The sequence below is a fragment of the Bubalus kerabau genome, chromosome 13 (genome assembly GCF_029407905.1).
Source record: "Bubalus kerabau isolate K-KA32 ecotype Philippines breed swamp buffalo chromosome 13, PCC_UOA_SB_1v2, whole genome shotgun sequence".
NCBI classification, from domain to species: Eukaryota; Metazoa; Chordata; class Mammalia; order Artiodactyla; family Bovidae; genus Bubalus; species Bubalus kerabau.
This window is the reverse complement of record NC_073636.1, coordinates 34,590,043-34,606,752: the sequence shown is the minus strand read 5'-3', so window position 1 is coordinate 34,606,752 and position 16,710 is coordinate 34,590,043. Positions and strand designations below refer to the sequence as shown.

General features: G+C 43.7%; 1 protein-coding gene across 26 annotated transcripts in view; it reads right to left on the bottom strand.

Annotated features, from left to right (window-relative positions):
* The window catches only part of ZNF438 (zinc finger protein 438), a 191,102-nt gene extending 179,606 nt beyond the window's left edge, over window positions 1–11,496 (bottom strand). For 7 of the 26 annotated variants that reach the window (XR_008701498.1, XR_008701497.1, XM_055543993.1 and 4 more), the window contains exon 1: window positions 9,878–10,395. Coding sequence is in view for 1 of the 26 variants with exons in the window: in XM_055543986.1 (XP_055399961.1) it covers window positions 8,954–9,060 (107 nt within the window). In the remaining 25 variants the exon portion in view is untranslated. The other 19 variants (XR_008701505.1, XR_008701503.1, XR_008701507.1 and 16 more) reach the window with 10 other exon arrangements.
* Between the last annotated feature and the right edge of the window lie 5,214 nt (window positions 11,497–16,710).

Here is a 16,710-nt window from a genome sequence, read left to right as displayed (position 1 = left end):
ACAAATTAGTATTCAGCTAATTACTCTAGATGTTTAATACATATATATTGATGGTAAAATGCAAAAAGAAACCATAAGAAGCAGAATTTTAAGAATTATATTAAATGCCTAGTATACACCATCACTGGGTGAGACACACATGGTTTTCTACAAGAAATAATTTCCATCTACTTACATTGGTACTCTTAACATAGTAGTGAAAGTGTTGGTCGCTCAGTCATGTCTGACTCTTTGCGACTCCACAGACTGTACCCCAAAAGACTCCTCTATCCATGGACTTCTCCAGGCAAGAATGCTGGAGTGGGTAGCCATTGCCTTCTCCAGGGGGTCTTCCCGACCCAGGGATCGAACCTGGGTCTCACGCATTGCAGATTTTTTACCATCTGAACCACCAGGGGAGCCCGTTAATTTTGCCTAGGTAAATATAAATTTTAAAAGGAATCACAGTAAGTTACCTAGGATGCTATATTTCACCTGGTCAGTGTGAGAATGACTTCTGTTGTCATCAAATACAAGAGCTGACCACCACTCCCCCTCTGCTGGGAGCTACCTGATACAAATAACCGTCAGCCTGCTCTCCAGGGCTGCCCAGGTGGTACCAGTGGTAAAGAACCTGGCTGCCAATGCAGGAGATGTAAGATATGCAGGTTCGATCCCTGGGTCAGGAAGATCACCTGGACGAGGGCATGGCAATCCACTCCAGTATTCTTGCCTGGAGAATCTCATGCAGAGGAACCTGGAGAGTTATAATCCATGGGCTCACAAAGAGTTGGATACAAATGAAGCAACTTAGCATGCACCCAACAGCCTGCTCTCCCAGAGCCCGAACTTGAAAAATGACAAAGCATGAGCCATCAATAGGCCACTATAGACACAATTCTACTTTATACCATGTCTAATGTTCTTAAGGAAGCTAACTGCAATTGCAGTTTAAAAAAATAATAATAATCACATCAACTCCACTAAATTTAGAGACACTGCAATAGCAGAGTTAAAATTCAGTGAGCTGCAACACGAGACAGCACATCTTTTACTTTTAAACTTGTGGTGGGTTCCTGTTTAGAGTTCTGGTGGACTTTGTTATTCAGATCAATTCTGCTGCTGAAAGCTAAAAAAGCTAAACAAAATATAATTGTATATGTTGTAGCAGAAAAGCTCGGAAATTAATCATGAAATCTACAATGGTGTAAATTTATATAATCTTTCATGGTTTTAATTTGAATATGCATATTAGGAAGTAATACAATTGTGATAAATGTGTGTAGATTATAGTAGGCCCTGAAAGAGACTCATGGAAATATGATACCTATTTTTGCGTGTATTGTTCAAATTCCTATGTTTCCACATTGTTCCACATATAAGAGATGTAATCTATAGTTCTGCTCACGACAAATATCAGCAGATCCTCTTTCTCAGACAAAAAAATCTAACTCAATGTTAAAGAGGATCAGCAGAGAAACTCAAACTTACTACAATGTGCGGAACTTTGGCACAATTCACTGAAATCAGTGGAAACCTGCCTAAATACTTCACACAACCCCTCCGTGGTCCTCTATTATGCAAACTGCAACATTTCAGGCCAACTCCTTTATTTCACTAGTGAGCCCTGTCAACACTGAGGTAATAGAACTGGAAAAACTCATCACTCCACCATGATATTCAAATATCAAATTGTATTTCATTTGGCAATAATTACACAGTTGCCAAATAAAACTAATGCAAATATAGTATACTAGGCTTAAGTTTCGAGTCATTCTTTTCTTGAAACAGACTCCTGGGGAGCCTCGAATTGATCCTGCGATTGCTGAGGCATTCCTTCTCTCCTCTGACCCCTTCCAGCCCCACCCCTCACGCATGTTCCAGGATGAACTCATTGGCATGCATTTCTGCATTTAGCCTCTAGTTGTATTCCCACAGGTCCTTCTGCACACTCTGCTCCTCCAGAGGAGAGCTATGTTTTATTCATTTCTGAACTCCTCACACCTAGCCAATGTTCTGCATATAAAGTCATCCCTAATATCTACTCCATGGCAGGGACTAGAGATGGAGAAGAAGAAATACAGACCTCACCCTCTGGAACCTCAGAGAAAGGGAGTATGGGACAGGGGCTGCCTGAACAGAAACAAGTAATAAAAGGCCAGTTAGCCTGTTTTCCTTTCTCCTCTTGCCATTCAAGGCTTCTTGTTGTTCAGTCGCTAAGCCCTGTCCAGCTCTTTGAGATGCCATGAACACCAGGTTTCCCTATCCTTCACTATCTCCCAGAGTTTGCTCAAACTCCTATACAATGAGTAACACCATCTAACAATCTCATCCTCTGTCACCTCTTCTCCTCCTGCCCTTAATCTTTTTTTCCCAGCATCAGGGTCTTTTTCAGTGAGTTGGCTTTTTGCATCAGATGGCCAAAGTACTAGAGATTCAGCATCAGCATCAGTCCTTTCAATGAATATTCTGGGTTGATTTCCTTTAGGATTGACTGGTTTGATCTCCTTGCTGTCCAAGGGACTCTAAAGAGTCTTCTCCAGCACCACAGTTGGAAAGCATCAGTTCTTCAGCACTCAGCCTTCTTTATGGGCCAACTCTCACATTCATACATGACTACAGGAAAAACCATAGCTTTGACTTTATGGATCTTTGTCATGAAAGTGATGTCTATGCTTTTTAATACTGTTTAGATTTGTCATAGCTTTTCTTTCAATGTACAAGTGTCTTTTATGATTTCAAGGCTGCAGTCACCATCCACAGTGATTTTGGAGCCCAAGAAAATAAAGTCTGTTACTGTTTCCACTTTTCCCCCATCTATTTGCCATGAAATAATGGGACTAGATGCCATGACCTTAGTTTTTTGAATGTTGAGTTTTAAGCTGGGTTTTTCACTCTCCTCTTTCACCCTCATCTAGAGGCTATTTAGTTCCTCTTCACTTTCTGCCATTAGATTGGTTCAGTTCAGTTCAGTCACTCAGTTGTGTCCAACTCTTTGCGACCCCGTGGACCAAAGCACACCAGGCCTCCCTGTCCATCACCAACTCCCAGAGTTTACTCAAACTCATGTCCATTAAGTCAGTGATGCCATCCAACCATCTCATCCTCTGTATCATCTGGTTATTTGAGGTTGTTGACATTTCTCCTGGCAATCTTGATTCTAGCATGTGATTCATCCAATCTGGCATTTCTCATGATGTACTCTGCATATAAGCTAAATAAACAGGGTGACAACATACAGCCTTGATGTACTCCTTTCCCAATTTTGAACCAGTCCATTGTTCCAAATCCAGTCCTAACTGCTGCTTCTTGACCTGCATACAGGTTTCTTGGAAGACAGGTAAGGTGGTCTGGTATTTCCATCTCTGAGAATTTTTCTGTTTGTTGTGATCCACACAGTCAAAGGCTTTAGCATAGTCAATGAAGCAGAAGTAGTTGTTTTTCTGGAATTCCCCTGCTTTTTCTATGATTGGACAGACGTTGGTAACTTCATCTCTGGTTCCTCTGTTTCTTCTAAATCCAGCTCGCACATCTGGGATTTCTTAGTTCACAAGCTACTGAAGCCCGGCTTGAAGGATTTCAAATATTACCTTGCTAGCATGTGAGCACAACTGTACAGTAGTCTGAATGTTCTTTGTCATTGCCCTTCTTTGGGACTGGAATGAAAACTGACCTTTTCCAGTCCTGTGGCCTCTACTGAGTTTTACAAATTTGCTCATATATTGAGCACAGCACTTTAATAGCATCATCATTTTAGGATTTGAGATAGCTCAGCTTGAACTACATCACCTCCACTAGCTTTGTTTGTAGAAACGCTTCCTAAGGCCCACTTGACTTCACACTCCAGGATGTTTGGCTCTAGGTGAGTGATCACACCATCGTGGTCATCCAGGTCATTAAGACCCTTTTTATAGTTCCTCTGTGTATTCTTTTTTTTTAAGTAAACTCAATTTTTATTTTTCTATATAATACATGGATATAAGCATAAAATCTCCTTAAAGAGCTTGCAACCCTGAGGCAACGTCCTTGGGTATATAAAGTATACAGCAATAGCAAATGAAATCTGAGCTCCAGGAATGAAAATGGACTTCAAAAATATAATTTAATATTTATGCAATTGCACACATACAAGTAGTATTCTATGCCTCATCTAGTCTCTGAATCCAATTACATCAACTGCCTTGGAGTTTGCACACTGGACAGCCTGACTCCCTACATATATTTCATCATACACAATGCCTCCTTTCCAACTGAAATTTAATAAATTAACATGGGATTTACATATACGGATTTATATACGGTGAGTGCATTGCCAGAAAGCATAATCGGTTTTTGACAACAGCATCTGCCCACATACAAACTTTGGCCCTCAAAAGGAACTTGATGCCATCTGACTATAGTAACCTTGAGGGGGAGGGTCCTTGATGGTCACCTGGGATCCTCCAGAGGTGAGGTTTTTCATATAATCTGAGGGCTGCATCAGGTTCCTCTGTGTATTCTTACCTCTTCTTAATCTCTTTTGCTTCTGTTAGCTCCTTACTGTTTCTGTCCTTTACAGTGCCCATCTCCCTTGGTGGTGGTGGTTATTGTTCAGTCACTCAGTTGTGTCTGACTCTTTGCGACCCCATGGACTGCAGCATGCCAGGCTTCCCTGTCCTTTGGTATCTCCAATTTTCTTGAAGAGATCACTAGTCTCTCCCATTCTATTGTTTTCCTCTGTTTCTTTCATTGTTCACTGTAAGAAGGCTTTCATATCTCTCCTTGCTATCCTCTGGTACTCTGCATTCAGTTGGTGTTATCTTTCCCTTTCTCCTTTGCCTTTCGTTTCTCTTTTCTCAGCTATTTCTAAGGCCTCCTTTGCCTTCTTGCATTTCTTTTTCTTGGGGATAGTTTTGGTCACTGCCTCCTGTACAATGTTATAAACCTATGTCCACGGTTCTTCAGGCACCCTGTCTACCAGATCTAATCCCTTGAATCTATTCATCACCTCCACTGTATGATCACAAGGGATTTGATTTAGGTCATACCTGAGTGGTCTAGTGGTTTTCCCTACTTTCTTCAACTTAAGCCTGAATTTTGTAATAAGGAGTTCATGATCTGACCAACAGTCATGTCCGGGGCTTGTTTTTGCTAACTGTATAGAGCTTCTCCATCTTCGGCTGCAAAGAATATAATCAATCTGACTTCAGTATTGACCATCTCGTGATGTCCATGTGTGGAGCTGTCTCATGTTGTTGGAAGAGCTGTCTCATGCTATGACCAGTGCATTCTCTTGGCAAAACTCTGTTAGCCTTTGCCCTGCTTCATTTTACTCCAAGGCCAAACTTGCCTGTTTCTCCAGGTAACTCTCTTTTTTTTTTTTAGAGTTCTGCCCACCAGAGAGAGTAAAAACTTTATTTTTTTATTTTTGCATTTTCTTAATATAAATTTATTTAATTGGAGGCTAATTACTTTACAATATTGTAGTGATTTTGCTATACACTGACATGGATATGCCATGGGTGTACATGTGTTCCCCATCCTGAACCCCCTCCCACCTCCCTCCCCATCCCATCCCTCTGGGTCATCCCAGTGCACCAGCCCCAAGGACCCTGTCTCATGCATCGAACCTGGACTGGCAATCCTTTTCACATATGATAATATACATGTTTCAATGCCATTCTCCCAAATAATACCCCCCTCGCCCTCTCCCACAGAATCCAAAAGACTGTTCTATACATCTGTGTCCTTTTGCCGTCTTGCATGTGGCGTTATCGTTACCACCTTTCTAAATTCCATATATATGCGTTAGTATACTGTACTGGTGTTTTTCTTTCTGGCTTACTTCACTCTGTATAATAGGCTCCAGTTTCATCCACCTCATTAGAACTGATTCAAATGCATTCTTTTTAATGGCTGAGTAATACTCCATTGTGTATATGTACCACAGCTTTCTTATCCATTCATCTGCTGATGTACATCTAGGTTGCTTCCATGTCCTGGCTATTGTAAACAGTGCTGCGATGAACACTGGGGTACATGTGTCTCTTTCAATTCTGGTTTCCTCGGTGTGTATGCCCAGCAGTGGGCTTGCTGGATCGTATGGCAGTTCTATTTCCAGTTTTTTAAGGAATCTCTACATTGTTCTCCATAGTGGCTGTACTAGTTTGCATTCCCAACAACAGTGTAAGAGAGTTCCCTTTTCTCCACACCCTCTCCTCTCCAGATACCTCTTAACTTCCTACTTTTGCCTCCCAATCCCCTATGATGAAAAGGACATCTTTTTTTGGTGTTAGTTCTAGAAGGTCTTGTAGATCTTCACAGAATCAAAATCATTCAACTTCAGCTTCTTCGGCATTAATGGCTGGGGCATAGCTTTGGATTAATGTGATGTTGAATTACTGTGATGTTGAATCAAGACAATGAGGAACAAAAGCAGGCTTTCTTTTCAGAAATACAAATGTGTGTCTTCAGCCCTGACCATTCCTCTGAGTTCCATATTCCTACATCCAAGAGCCTGTTCAATGTGTCTATCTAGTGGGAGTTACAGGGATGAATTGCACGGATTCTGAAACAAGATTGCCTGGGTCTGAATCCCAGCTCCATCACTCCCAAGCTAGGAGACGGCAGGCTTCTTTAGTGGCTCCTCCACACACAAAACTGTCATAAGAATTATATGGATTCACATGTGTAAAAGTGCTTAAAACCAGCCAAACACACAGTTCACACTGACATGGAGCTTACTGCTATTACCAGCACTGGGACTGCTGTTACTATGTCTGCATGCATGCGCATGTTATGTCACTTCAGTTGTGTCCAACTCTTTGCAACACTCTGCACTGTAGCCCTCCAGGCTCCTCTGTCCATGGGATTCTCCAGGCAAGAATACTGGAGTGGGTTGCCATCCCATCCTCCAGGAGATCCTCCCAACCCAGGAAATCAAACCCACATCTCTTACATTTCCTGCACTGGCAGGCAGGTTCTTTACCACGAGTGCCACCTGGGAAGCCTGTTACTATGTCTATGGAGCATCTATAACTTGTCCAAAACAGAATTCATGGTTGTCCTCCCAAACCCCTTCCTCCCTTCTCAGGAAATAGCACCACTGTCCCTCCAGCTGTTTCAGCCTAAAACCAGAGAAATCATTACTTCTCCTTCTTCTCACACTCCAACTTCTAGCATCAAAAGTATACTATGACTTTGACCATATACCATCATCTCACCAGCTATCTCCCCTAGCCCAAACCCCTGCCATCTCTCCCCAGGCAACAGTAAGAGACTCCCATCTCCCCACATTCAATACTCCCCACTCCACAACCCTACTGCTAATTCTCCCTCCAAGAAAACTGCAATTAGATGCTATCCCCTTGATGCAAGGCTCCCTGTAGTTTCCCATCACATTCAGAGTAGCATCTTCACACACCCCTGCCCCTTTAACCCACAAGGGTCCCCCTAGTTGCTGGCCCTCCAGTATCACTTACCACCACCTTCTCCCTTCCTCGCCTTGTTCTAAACACTCTCCCCTTGCCACGCCTTGGCCACCTCAGGCTTGCTTCCAGTTCAGACCACTGCTGTCGCAAGACAGTACCATACAATCCTCTGAAGTCTGAACTCTGAGGTCGAGTTACCCACATTCAAATACTGTCCCTATCACATTTTAGCTCTGTCTGCAAGCATGTGTGCTCAGTCGTTCAGCTGTGTCCGACTCTTTGCGACCCCATAGACTGCAGTCCCCCAGGCTCCACTGTCCATGGAATTTTCCAGGCAAGAATACTGGAGTGGGTTTCCATTTCCTACTCTAAGGGATCTTTCCAACCCAAGCATAGAACCCACGTCTCCTGCATTGGCAGGTGGGTTCTTTATCACTGAGTCACCTGGGAAGCCATGAGCACATCTATAACATTTCTGTGCACTGGTATCCTCCTCTATAACAAAAAATGGAGATATGAATACACATTTCATGTTGTAAAAATCTAATTTAGTGTTTAGAAGAATGCCTCACATAGTTAGCTCTAGGTTAGGGTTTACCACTACGATTATGCCTGCCTAAAAATTTATTACCTCAGGTTCTTCCTCTCACTTCCATCAATTCAAAGCCACCTCCTCTGAAATGTATTCCCTGATGGACCCCATGTCAAACAACCTGCCCTGTACTCCCACTGTTGTTCTTATCTTCCTTGACTTCACTGCACTTACCACCATCTGAAACAACATTATGTACTTATTCTTTGATGTCTGATACCCTCCTGGACCATGAGCTCCATCAGGTTGGCAACTTCATGTATTTGCTGCTCTATTTGTAGTTCTGACTCAGAACCTAACTTTGAAAGTACACATCTCCTAACCAGGTTAGTGGACCAGCCTGAGTTTCTTAATAACAATACTTAGCCAGCCTTTCATTTTCATGATCGTGTCTGATCCTCAAAAAACAAACAGTACATATACTATCATCTCCCATTTTGGGGAGAAAAAGTTCCCAGCTTGGGTGACTTCTCTTTGGACACAAAGCTAGTAACTATCAGAAACAAAAATCAGAATCCTTGCTTTCTAAGGCTCTTCAAACTAGGATGGATGGGTATTGGGCCCTGAGCTCAATTTACAGAAATGTTTGTATTCAATTTCCTGAATAAATACACCCTGCTGCTAAGTCGCTTCAGTCGTGTCCGACTCTGTGCGACCCCAGAGATGGCAGCCCACCAGGCTCCCCCGTCCCTGGGATTCTCCAGGCAAGAACACTGGAGTGGGTTGCCATTTCCTTCTCCAATGCATGAAAGTGAAAAGTGAAAGTGAAGTCGCTCAGTTGTGTCCGACTCTTAGCGATGCCATGGACTGCAGCCCACCAGGCTCCTCCGTCCATGGGATTTTCCAGGCAAGAGTACTGGACTGGGGTGCCATTGGCGCCCAATATTCTTCCTTTCAAAGTTCTTAACAAACACTTGCTCCTGAATTTGAGAAGTTTCCTAGTATAGCACTAACTCATCAAAAATGCACCAACCTCTGGCAAGCCAAGAAAGTCAAGCAGTAACATATGATGAGGTGATATTCCAAACTGATAGAACAACCCCTAAAACACAGTGTGTCTGTTGAGTATACTGTGCTCATTCCAGGACGCTCAGTTTTCTCTACACCAGACAAGGGGGCGTTTTAACTGCTGAGAACATTGTGATACTGATACCAGTGATGTCTTGACTCCTGTCCACCAAGCTCAGAGACAAGAGTTCAAATCTGTGGTCCGGGTCAAGTGTTTTCCGTGACTAGATGGGCGGAAGGAAAGAAGGCAAAATTTTGAAAACATTCCCTACCTACAAGGCCTGTCAAACGGCCGCTGGTCAACACATTGTCAGAATAACCGACAGTCTTAAGTTTTCTCCTGGCAAGGTTACCTCTCCCAATGCTCCCGGCCCTGGGAGATGCCCATTAGGGAGGTCAGAGGCCGCTATGCCTCCATTTTACACAAAAAGGAAACTGAGGCAGCAAGTGGCCATCCCTGCAGCTCGCCCTCACCTATCTGGAAGCTGCTGGGACCCCAAAGGAAGCCCAGATATGCGGGGGTCTCTGCAGGAACCCTGCACCGCTGACTCAACATGTCAAACTCCAGGGCAGATCGAATTCAGTTCTCTCTACGAGGAAGAAAGAAAAGAGGCTCTTCCCTTGGACTCCCCGTTCTCTGGCCTCTACTGCGGTCCCAAGGGAGACAGTGCGAGTCTCCCCGGGCGCGGCCTCGCCTGCTCGCACTGCCGCCCCGCCCGCCACGGAGAGCGCGCTCCCGCCCCGGGCGGGTACCTGTCCCGTCACCGCGTTCGGCGGCTCCCCGGACCGCCCCAGGGGCGGAACCCAAGGCCACCACCGACTCCCGGGGTGCGAACAGCTGGGGGAGCCCCGGAGGCCCAAGCAGCTTCAGGAATCCTCAGAAACTTACAGTTTTCCTACCGCGTTCGCGTCACGGCGAGGTGACGTCAGAGGACCCGGCGCCTGGGCAGGTCAGGCCGCGGGCACCGCCCCCGCGCGCCGGCGGGAGACACGCCCCTTCCTCAACGGCCCCACCCCGCCGCGGGGCCCGGGGCGCGGAGCAGGCGCAGACGCCCGCGTGGCTGCCTCCTGGAGGGCTTCCCAAACCAGGTCGCCGAGGGCAGGGGCTGCTCGAGAGAGCCGTGCTCTAGCCGTGGGGCCGGGGGCGAGGCAACAATGGGAGTGGGCAAAGACCCACAGCAAACAGGGTGTAGCTAAGGGGCTGGGGCTGGACGCCAGAGTTGTGAGGTAAATTTTCCACAGACTTTGCCTTTCTTCCCTCACGTGTTCGTTAAAAGTTCTCCACGTGCGGAAGCAGCCATTTGCTGTCCATCAGGTGCTGCGGTCCCCTTCGCCGGGAGCGCCCAGGTCTCCCACCAGCCCTTGCTCCTATGCCGCCCCGCCCCGACTCCGCCCCAAGTGGTCGGCCCCGCCCATCCCCAGTATGCTCCTCCCCAACCGGACCACCCCCTCCACCTGGCCCCGCCCCCCGGGGGTCCGCCCTTCCGGCTCCTGCTGGAGGCAGGACCGGCGCCCCGCGACCCCGCCCTGCCCTGGCGGCTGTTCTAATGCTTTCCTTGAGTTTTTAGTCTTTCCTCTTCCTACTATATTTCCAGCTTTTGCACAGGTTCCACTATATTAGCTTTAGCAGACGATGATCTGTATAAACAAAATATTTATGCGTCTTCGCTCGTGTAAACTTTCCACCTCCTCCTCACCTGGTGACATTTTCCTGCTCCAGCCCTGGTCTCTGCTCCTATTTTATGCTCTTTTCTGGTTAAAAGATGGCTTAGTCAAAGGAAAACTGAAGGCTCGAAGAACCGACAGCAATATGTTAAACATTTATTTCTGGCTTATAGGATTTTTCTATTAGTCTTACAGTTAGGAAAGAAAATAACACTTTATCCTAAAAAGTAACTCAAACAACTACGTCTTGGGGAGAAATAAAGAATGGGGAAAGGAGGTCTTGGAAGTAGACGCCAAGGAGGAAGTACTGAAGAGAGAAAGGATCACTTTTTAAAACTTGGAATCACGACAAATAGCTAGATTAAGCATGGAATTTTGCCAGACAGCTCCAGTGTAAATAAAACCTGAAACAATGGTTTGTTTACACTCTCATTGAAAATACTGTAGTATTTTTATAGGAAAGAGTGATGAAGATGACAGGGACTGTTAGCCTTTAACTCTTGATATCTGGGCTGGTTAAAAATAAACGTATTATTCAGGAAAAATACACTTAAGTAATTAAAGTTTAGAAAAGTTTCTGACTTGGATATTATTTGTATGGTTTACCTTACTATATCATACAAAGTTTTAATTGGGCTTCCCTGGTAGCTCAGACAGTAGAGACTCTGCCTGCAATGCAGGAGCAGGGACCCAGGTTCGATCCCTGGGTCAGGAAGATCCCCTGGAGAAGGAAATGACAACTCACTCCAGTATTCTTGCCTGGAGAATTCCATGGACAGAGGAGCATGGCCGGGTGTAGTTCACGTGGTCACCAAGAGTCAGAGACGACTAAGGGACTAACACACACAAAGGTTAATGATCACTATCATAAGATGAAAGAAATTTATAAAGTTTGTAGATAAGGTTTTTGTTCTGTGGAGCAGAGTTATAGAAAAATTAGCACTTTTCAAAATTCTAAATATTAGAAAAAAATCTAAAATTCTACACATTGAAAAAATAGCAATATTTGTTTTTTCCTTGTTAAACAACAATTTAAGAAAACTTTCAGTTGTTAATTTCTTTAATTACATGCTTATAAAATGTTTATGTATATCATCCCAAAATTGAAATTCTTTTAATGAGATTCTAGATACACCTATGGGCATACATAAACATCATCTGTCCTTTGATGGAATGGAAATGATCAAGAAGTACATACCAAATGCACTAAAAATGTTCCAATACAAAATACGTTTGCTCTTCTGTCCATGGAATTTTCCAGGCAAGAAGACTGGCGTGGGTTACCATTTCCTTCTCCAGGGGATCTTCCTGACCAAGGGATTGAACCCAAGTCTCCAGTGTCTCTTGCAGTGGCAGGCAGATTCTTTACCACTGTGCCAGGTGGGAAGCCCATCTATTAGAAAAGATCTAGTCTCTCTTCAAGTTCAAGTTCTATCATTGATTGCCTCTGCTAATAACTGCCAGCCTTTTTGGCACTTAGATCTAAATCACTGGTCAGCATTCTATGTGAAATTTTTATTTACTCTTCACAAAAACTCTTCAATCTAGGTACTGTTTTTACTTGTTTAAAAATGAGGGTAAAAGTGAGGTTGAGTACTTGCCCCAGGTCACAAGCTTAAAGTTATCCGACTCCCAATTTCAACCTTAAATACCTTTCTGGAGAAATCCAAGGAAGGGAGGGTATATGTATATGTGTGGCTGATTCACTTTGCTGTACAGCAGAAGCTAACACAACACTGTAATGTTGGGTTCAGGCAATTTGTAATCAGCTAAAGCAATATAATAAGGCCAAATTAAAATAAATTTTAAAATCTGATTTCACAAACTCAGATCCAATTACATCTAGGCTTAAAGACTGAGATAGGACTCAGCTCACTGAGGTGTTCCATTTGGTTCAATTTAAATATTTTTAAATTTTTGAATTGATATCAGAAGATAAAATTTAAAAAGCAAGTCTTGGGACTTCCCTGGTGGTCCAGTGGCTGAGACTCTGCACTACCAATGCAGGGGATCCAGGGTTCGATCTTTGGGTCAGAGAACTAGACCCCATATACTGCAACTCAAGAAAGAGCCCACCTGCCACAAGGAAGATCAAAGATACCACACGCCATAACTAAGACCCAGCATAGCCAATTAAAATAAATTACTTAAAATCTTTAATTATTAGAAAATTTAAAAAGAAAAATAAAAACAAATATTTTTACTTCTTCCAAAAAATCAAAGGCGCTGATGATGTTAGTCCCCCAGTCAACCCAGTTCAAAAACACAGAGATGGTTCCTGTTTTCTCATCTCCTCACTTGGGTGCTATTTAATCTACCACATGCCCCTGAAGACACTTGAGTTTACGAAGATCTTCAAAGTGAAGGGCTTGATCATTTAAGTCTTTAGCTTAAGAAAGATACTGTTGTTGTTCAGTTGCTAAGTCATGTCTGACTTTTTGTGACCCCCATGGACTGCAGCATGCCAGACCTCCCTGTCCCTCACTATCTCCTGGAGTTAAGAAAGACCATAAAACCTGCAAAATAAGCAGCTTTGCTCAGAAATCCAGTAATGCTCTAAGTGAATTAATAATTTTCAATAGCTATATTTTTTTCACCATGTCTGTATGTGTCTTCTAGAGAATAAACTTTTTGTTCATTAGAGATTTTTCCAATAAGATATGGCTTTTTGGTATTTAAACAACAACAACAAAAAATACTTAAGAAAAATTGAAGTGCAAAATAGAAGGCTGGGTGCACACTATGGCTGGGCGTATGTGACTGTGGTCTTGACTGCAGTCACAGAATGCACTGGCTTACCCAGCAGAGAGTCACTGAAGTTTCTTTCCTTCCCTTGGCCTCTGTTCTCAGGTAGCAACATGGGAAAAGGAAAATTAATTATCCTGCTAATTATCACGTTCACATTTTGTTCTATACCACAAATGGTAGTCTTGTCACCTTTAAGTTATACTTAAAAGTGAGCTCTGAGGCTGTATAGAATGTGGGTATTTAATTAGTCTATTATTTGGGAGAGGTTCTCTTGTCTAGTCATATGGTAAGTACTGCCATTGACATTAGTCAGGATTAGGTATGGTTGCAAGATAAAACCCCTGAGATAACAGGCTTAAACAAGCCTGAAGATAATCTCTTAAGGTGTAAAAATGTCTGGACATAGGTAGTCCAGTGGGACCAGTTCACCCATGCTGGTGACAGGGATTCAGGCTCTTCACATTTTGTTGCTCAGTCATACTTAACCTACATTCCCAAAGTTACCATCCAAAATGGCAGCCAGGCTACAGGACCCCTCCTCCACCCCCCTGCCAGTTGGCAGGAAGAAAATTCAGAATATACAGCAGTTATACTCCATAAAGTTCACTTTTCCCAAGATTTTCTCAGCTAATTAAGCAACTAGACCAATAATTTCTCAATACAATTAAAACCTACTTGTAATAGACTTCAATCATTGAAATACTTTAAAATGCATTCATGGTACGTGCATTCCCAACATGTCTATTATCATTGTTCTTAAATCTAGGACAGTGATTCTCCATCCTGATGACATATGAAAGCTGTGTAAACTTTAAAATGTAAAGCAGGGGGGCTTCCCTGAGTGGTCTAGTGGTAAAGTATCCATCTGCCAATGCAGGAGACACAGGTTTGATCTCTGATCTGGGAAGATCCTACATGCTGCAGAGCAACTAAGCCTGTGGACCACAGCTATTGAGCATGTACTCCAGAGCCTGGAACTACAACTATTGAACCCACTTGCCGCAACTACTGAAGTCTGTGCACCCTAGAGCCCATGCTCCGAGACAAGAGAAGCCAGCACACTGCACAGAAGAGTAGCCCCCGCTTGACATAACTAGAGAAAAGGCCCACCCAGCAACAAAGATCCGTCACAGGCAAAAATAAGTAAATAAATAAAATTATTAAAATATAAAGCAGAGATATCTCTGGTGGTCCAGTGGTTAAGACTCTGCACTTCTACTGAAGGGGGCAAGGGTTCAATCCCTGCTGAGGGGAACTAAGATCCTCCATGCCAATCAGTTCAGTTCAGTTCAGTCGCTCAGTCGTGTCCCACTCTTTGTGACCCCATGAATTGCAGCACGCCAGGCCTCCCTGTCCATCACCAGCATGCCATTAGGCCAAATAAAAATGAAAATAAATAAGTAATAAAATGTAAAGCACTTCTCAGGTGATGCAGCTGGTCCAGGATCCATGCTTGAAGAACAGTTGCAAAGGCGAAAGAGGGACTGAAAGTTGGGGGGCTGGAGGGGAGCTTTTGGGGAGGGATCCACATGAGTTGTAGGTTGCGTCAGTGGCTCACCTATACACAGGGCCCCAAGGAGTATGTGTGTTCAAGGAAACTAGATGTTTCCAAATCAATTTGGAAACATCTAGCTAACCCCATTTTACCCCAGGATTAAATTTGAGTTAAACTTGATCCAGAGGCATGAGGCTTTATATCTATGAACGGATTGCACAGACCCATGGGACTGAAGTCTAGAGAGGTGCTTCCGCATTGTTTTTCGGTTTGTGTACAACCCAAGGGAGGAAATAGGAACAAGGAAAGTAGATGGATAGGTAGATTGATGGTAGCATTTTCTGCCTCTCTAGGGTAGAAGCTAAGTCAGATTGGATTTAATTTAGAAAAATTGAAGAAATGTGGTAGTTCTTCTGAATTGGGTATCATGGGACTAAATTATAGATGTGACAAAATTTGAAATATGTGCAGGAAATACCCTATTGTTGTTCAGTCGCTCAGTGACGTCCAATTCTTCGGGATCCCAGGGACAGCAGCACGCAGGCCTCCCTGTCCATCACCAACTCCCAGAGTTTGCTCAAACTCATGTCCATTGAGTTAATGATGCCATTCAACCATCTCGTCGTCCCCTTCTGCTCCTGCTTCAATCTTTCCCAGCATTAGGGTCTTTTCCGATGAGTTGGCTCTCCACATCAGGTGGCCAAAGTATTGAAGCTTCAGTTTCAGCATCAGTCTTTCCAATGAATATTCAAGGTTGATTTCCTTTAGGACTGACTGGTTTGGTCTCCTTGCTGTCCAGGGGACTTTAAAGAGTCTTTTCCAGCACAGTTGGAAAGCATCAACCCTTCGGCGCTCAGCCTTTGTTATTGTCCAGCTCTCACACCTGTACATGACTACTGGGAAAACCACAACTTTGACTATATGGACCTTTGTTGGCAAAGTAATGTCTCTGCTCTTTAATACACTATCTAAATTTGTCAATGTTTTTCTTCCAAGGAGCAAGTGCCTTTTAATTTCATGGCTGCAGTCACCATCTACAGTGATTTTGGAACCCTCCACCCCAATATAAAGTCCGTCACTGTTTCCATTGTTTCCCCATCTATTTGCATGAAGTGATGGGACCAGATGCAATGATCATTTTTTGAATGCTGCATTTAATCCAGATTTTTCACTCTCCTCTTTCACCTTCACCAAGAGACTCTTTAATTCCTCTTAGTTTTCTGCAATAAAGTGAAAGTGAAAGTTGCTCAGTCATGTCTGACTCTTTGCGACCCCACGGACGAATTCTCCAGGCCAGAATACTGGAGTGGACAGTGGTTCCTTTCTCCAGTGGATCTTCCCAACCCAGGGTCTCCTGCACTCCTGCACTGCAGGAGGATTCTTTACCAGCTGAGCTACCAAGGAATCCCCTTCTGCCATAAGGGTGGTGTCATCTGTGTATCTGAGATTACTGATATTTCTCCCCACAATCTTGATTCCAGCTTGTACTTCATCAGCATTTTGCATGATGTACTCTGCATATAACTTAAATAAGTTGGGTGACAATATACAGCCTTGATGTACTCCTTTCCCAATTTTGAACCAGTCTAGTTCCATGTCTAGTTCTAATTGTTGCTTGTTGACCTGCATACATGTTTCTCAAGAGACAGGTAAAGTGGTCTGGTATCCCCATCTCTTGAAGAATTTTCCCCAGTTTGTTGTGATCCACACAGTCAAAAGCTTTAGAGGAGGGAGGAGGGTTCAGGATGGGGAACACATGTATACCTATGGCGGACTCATATTGATATATGGCAAAACCAATACAATATTGTAAA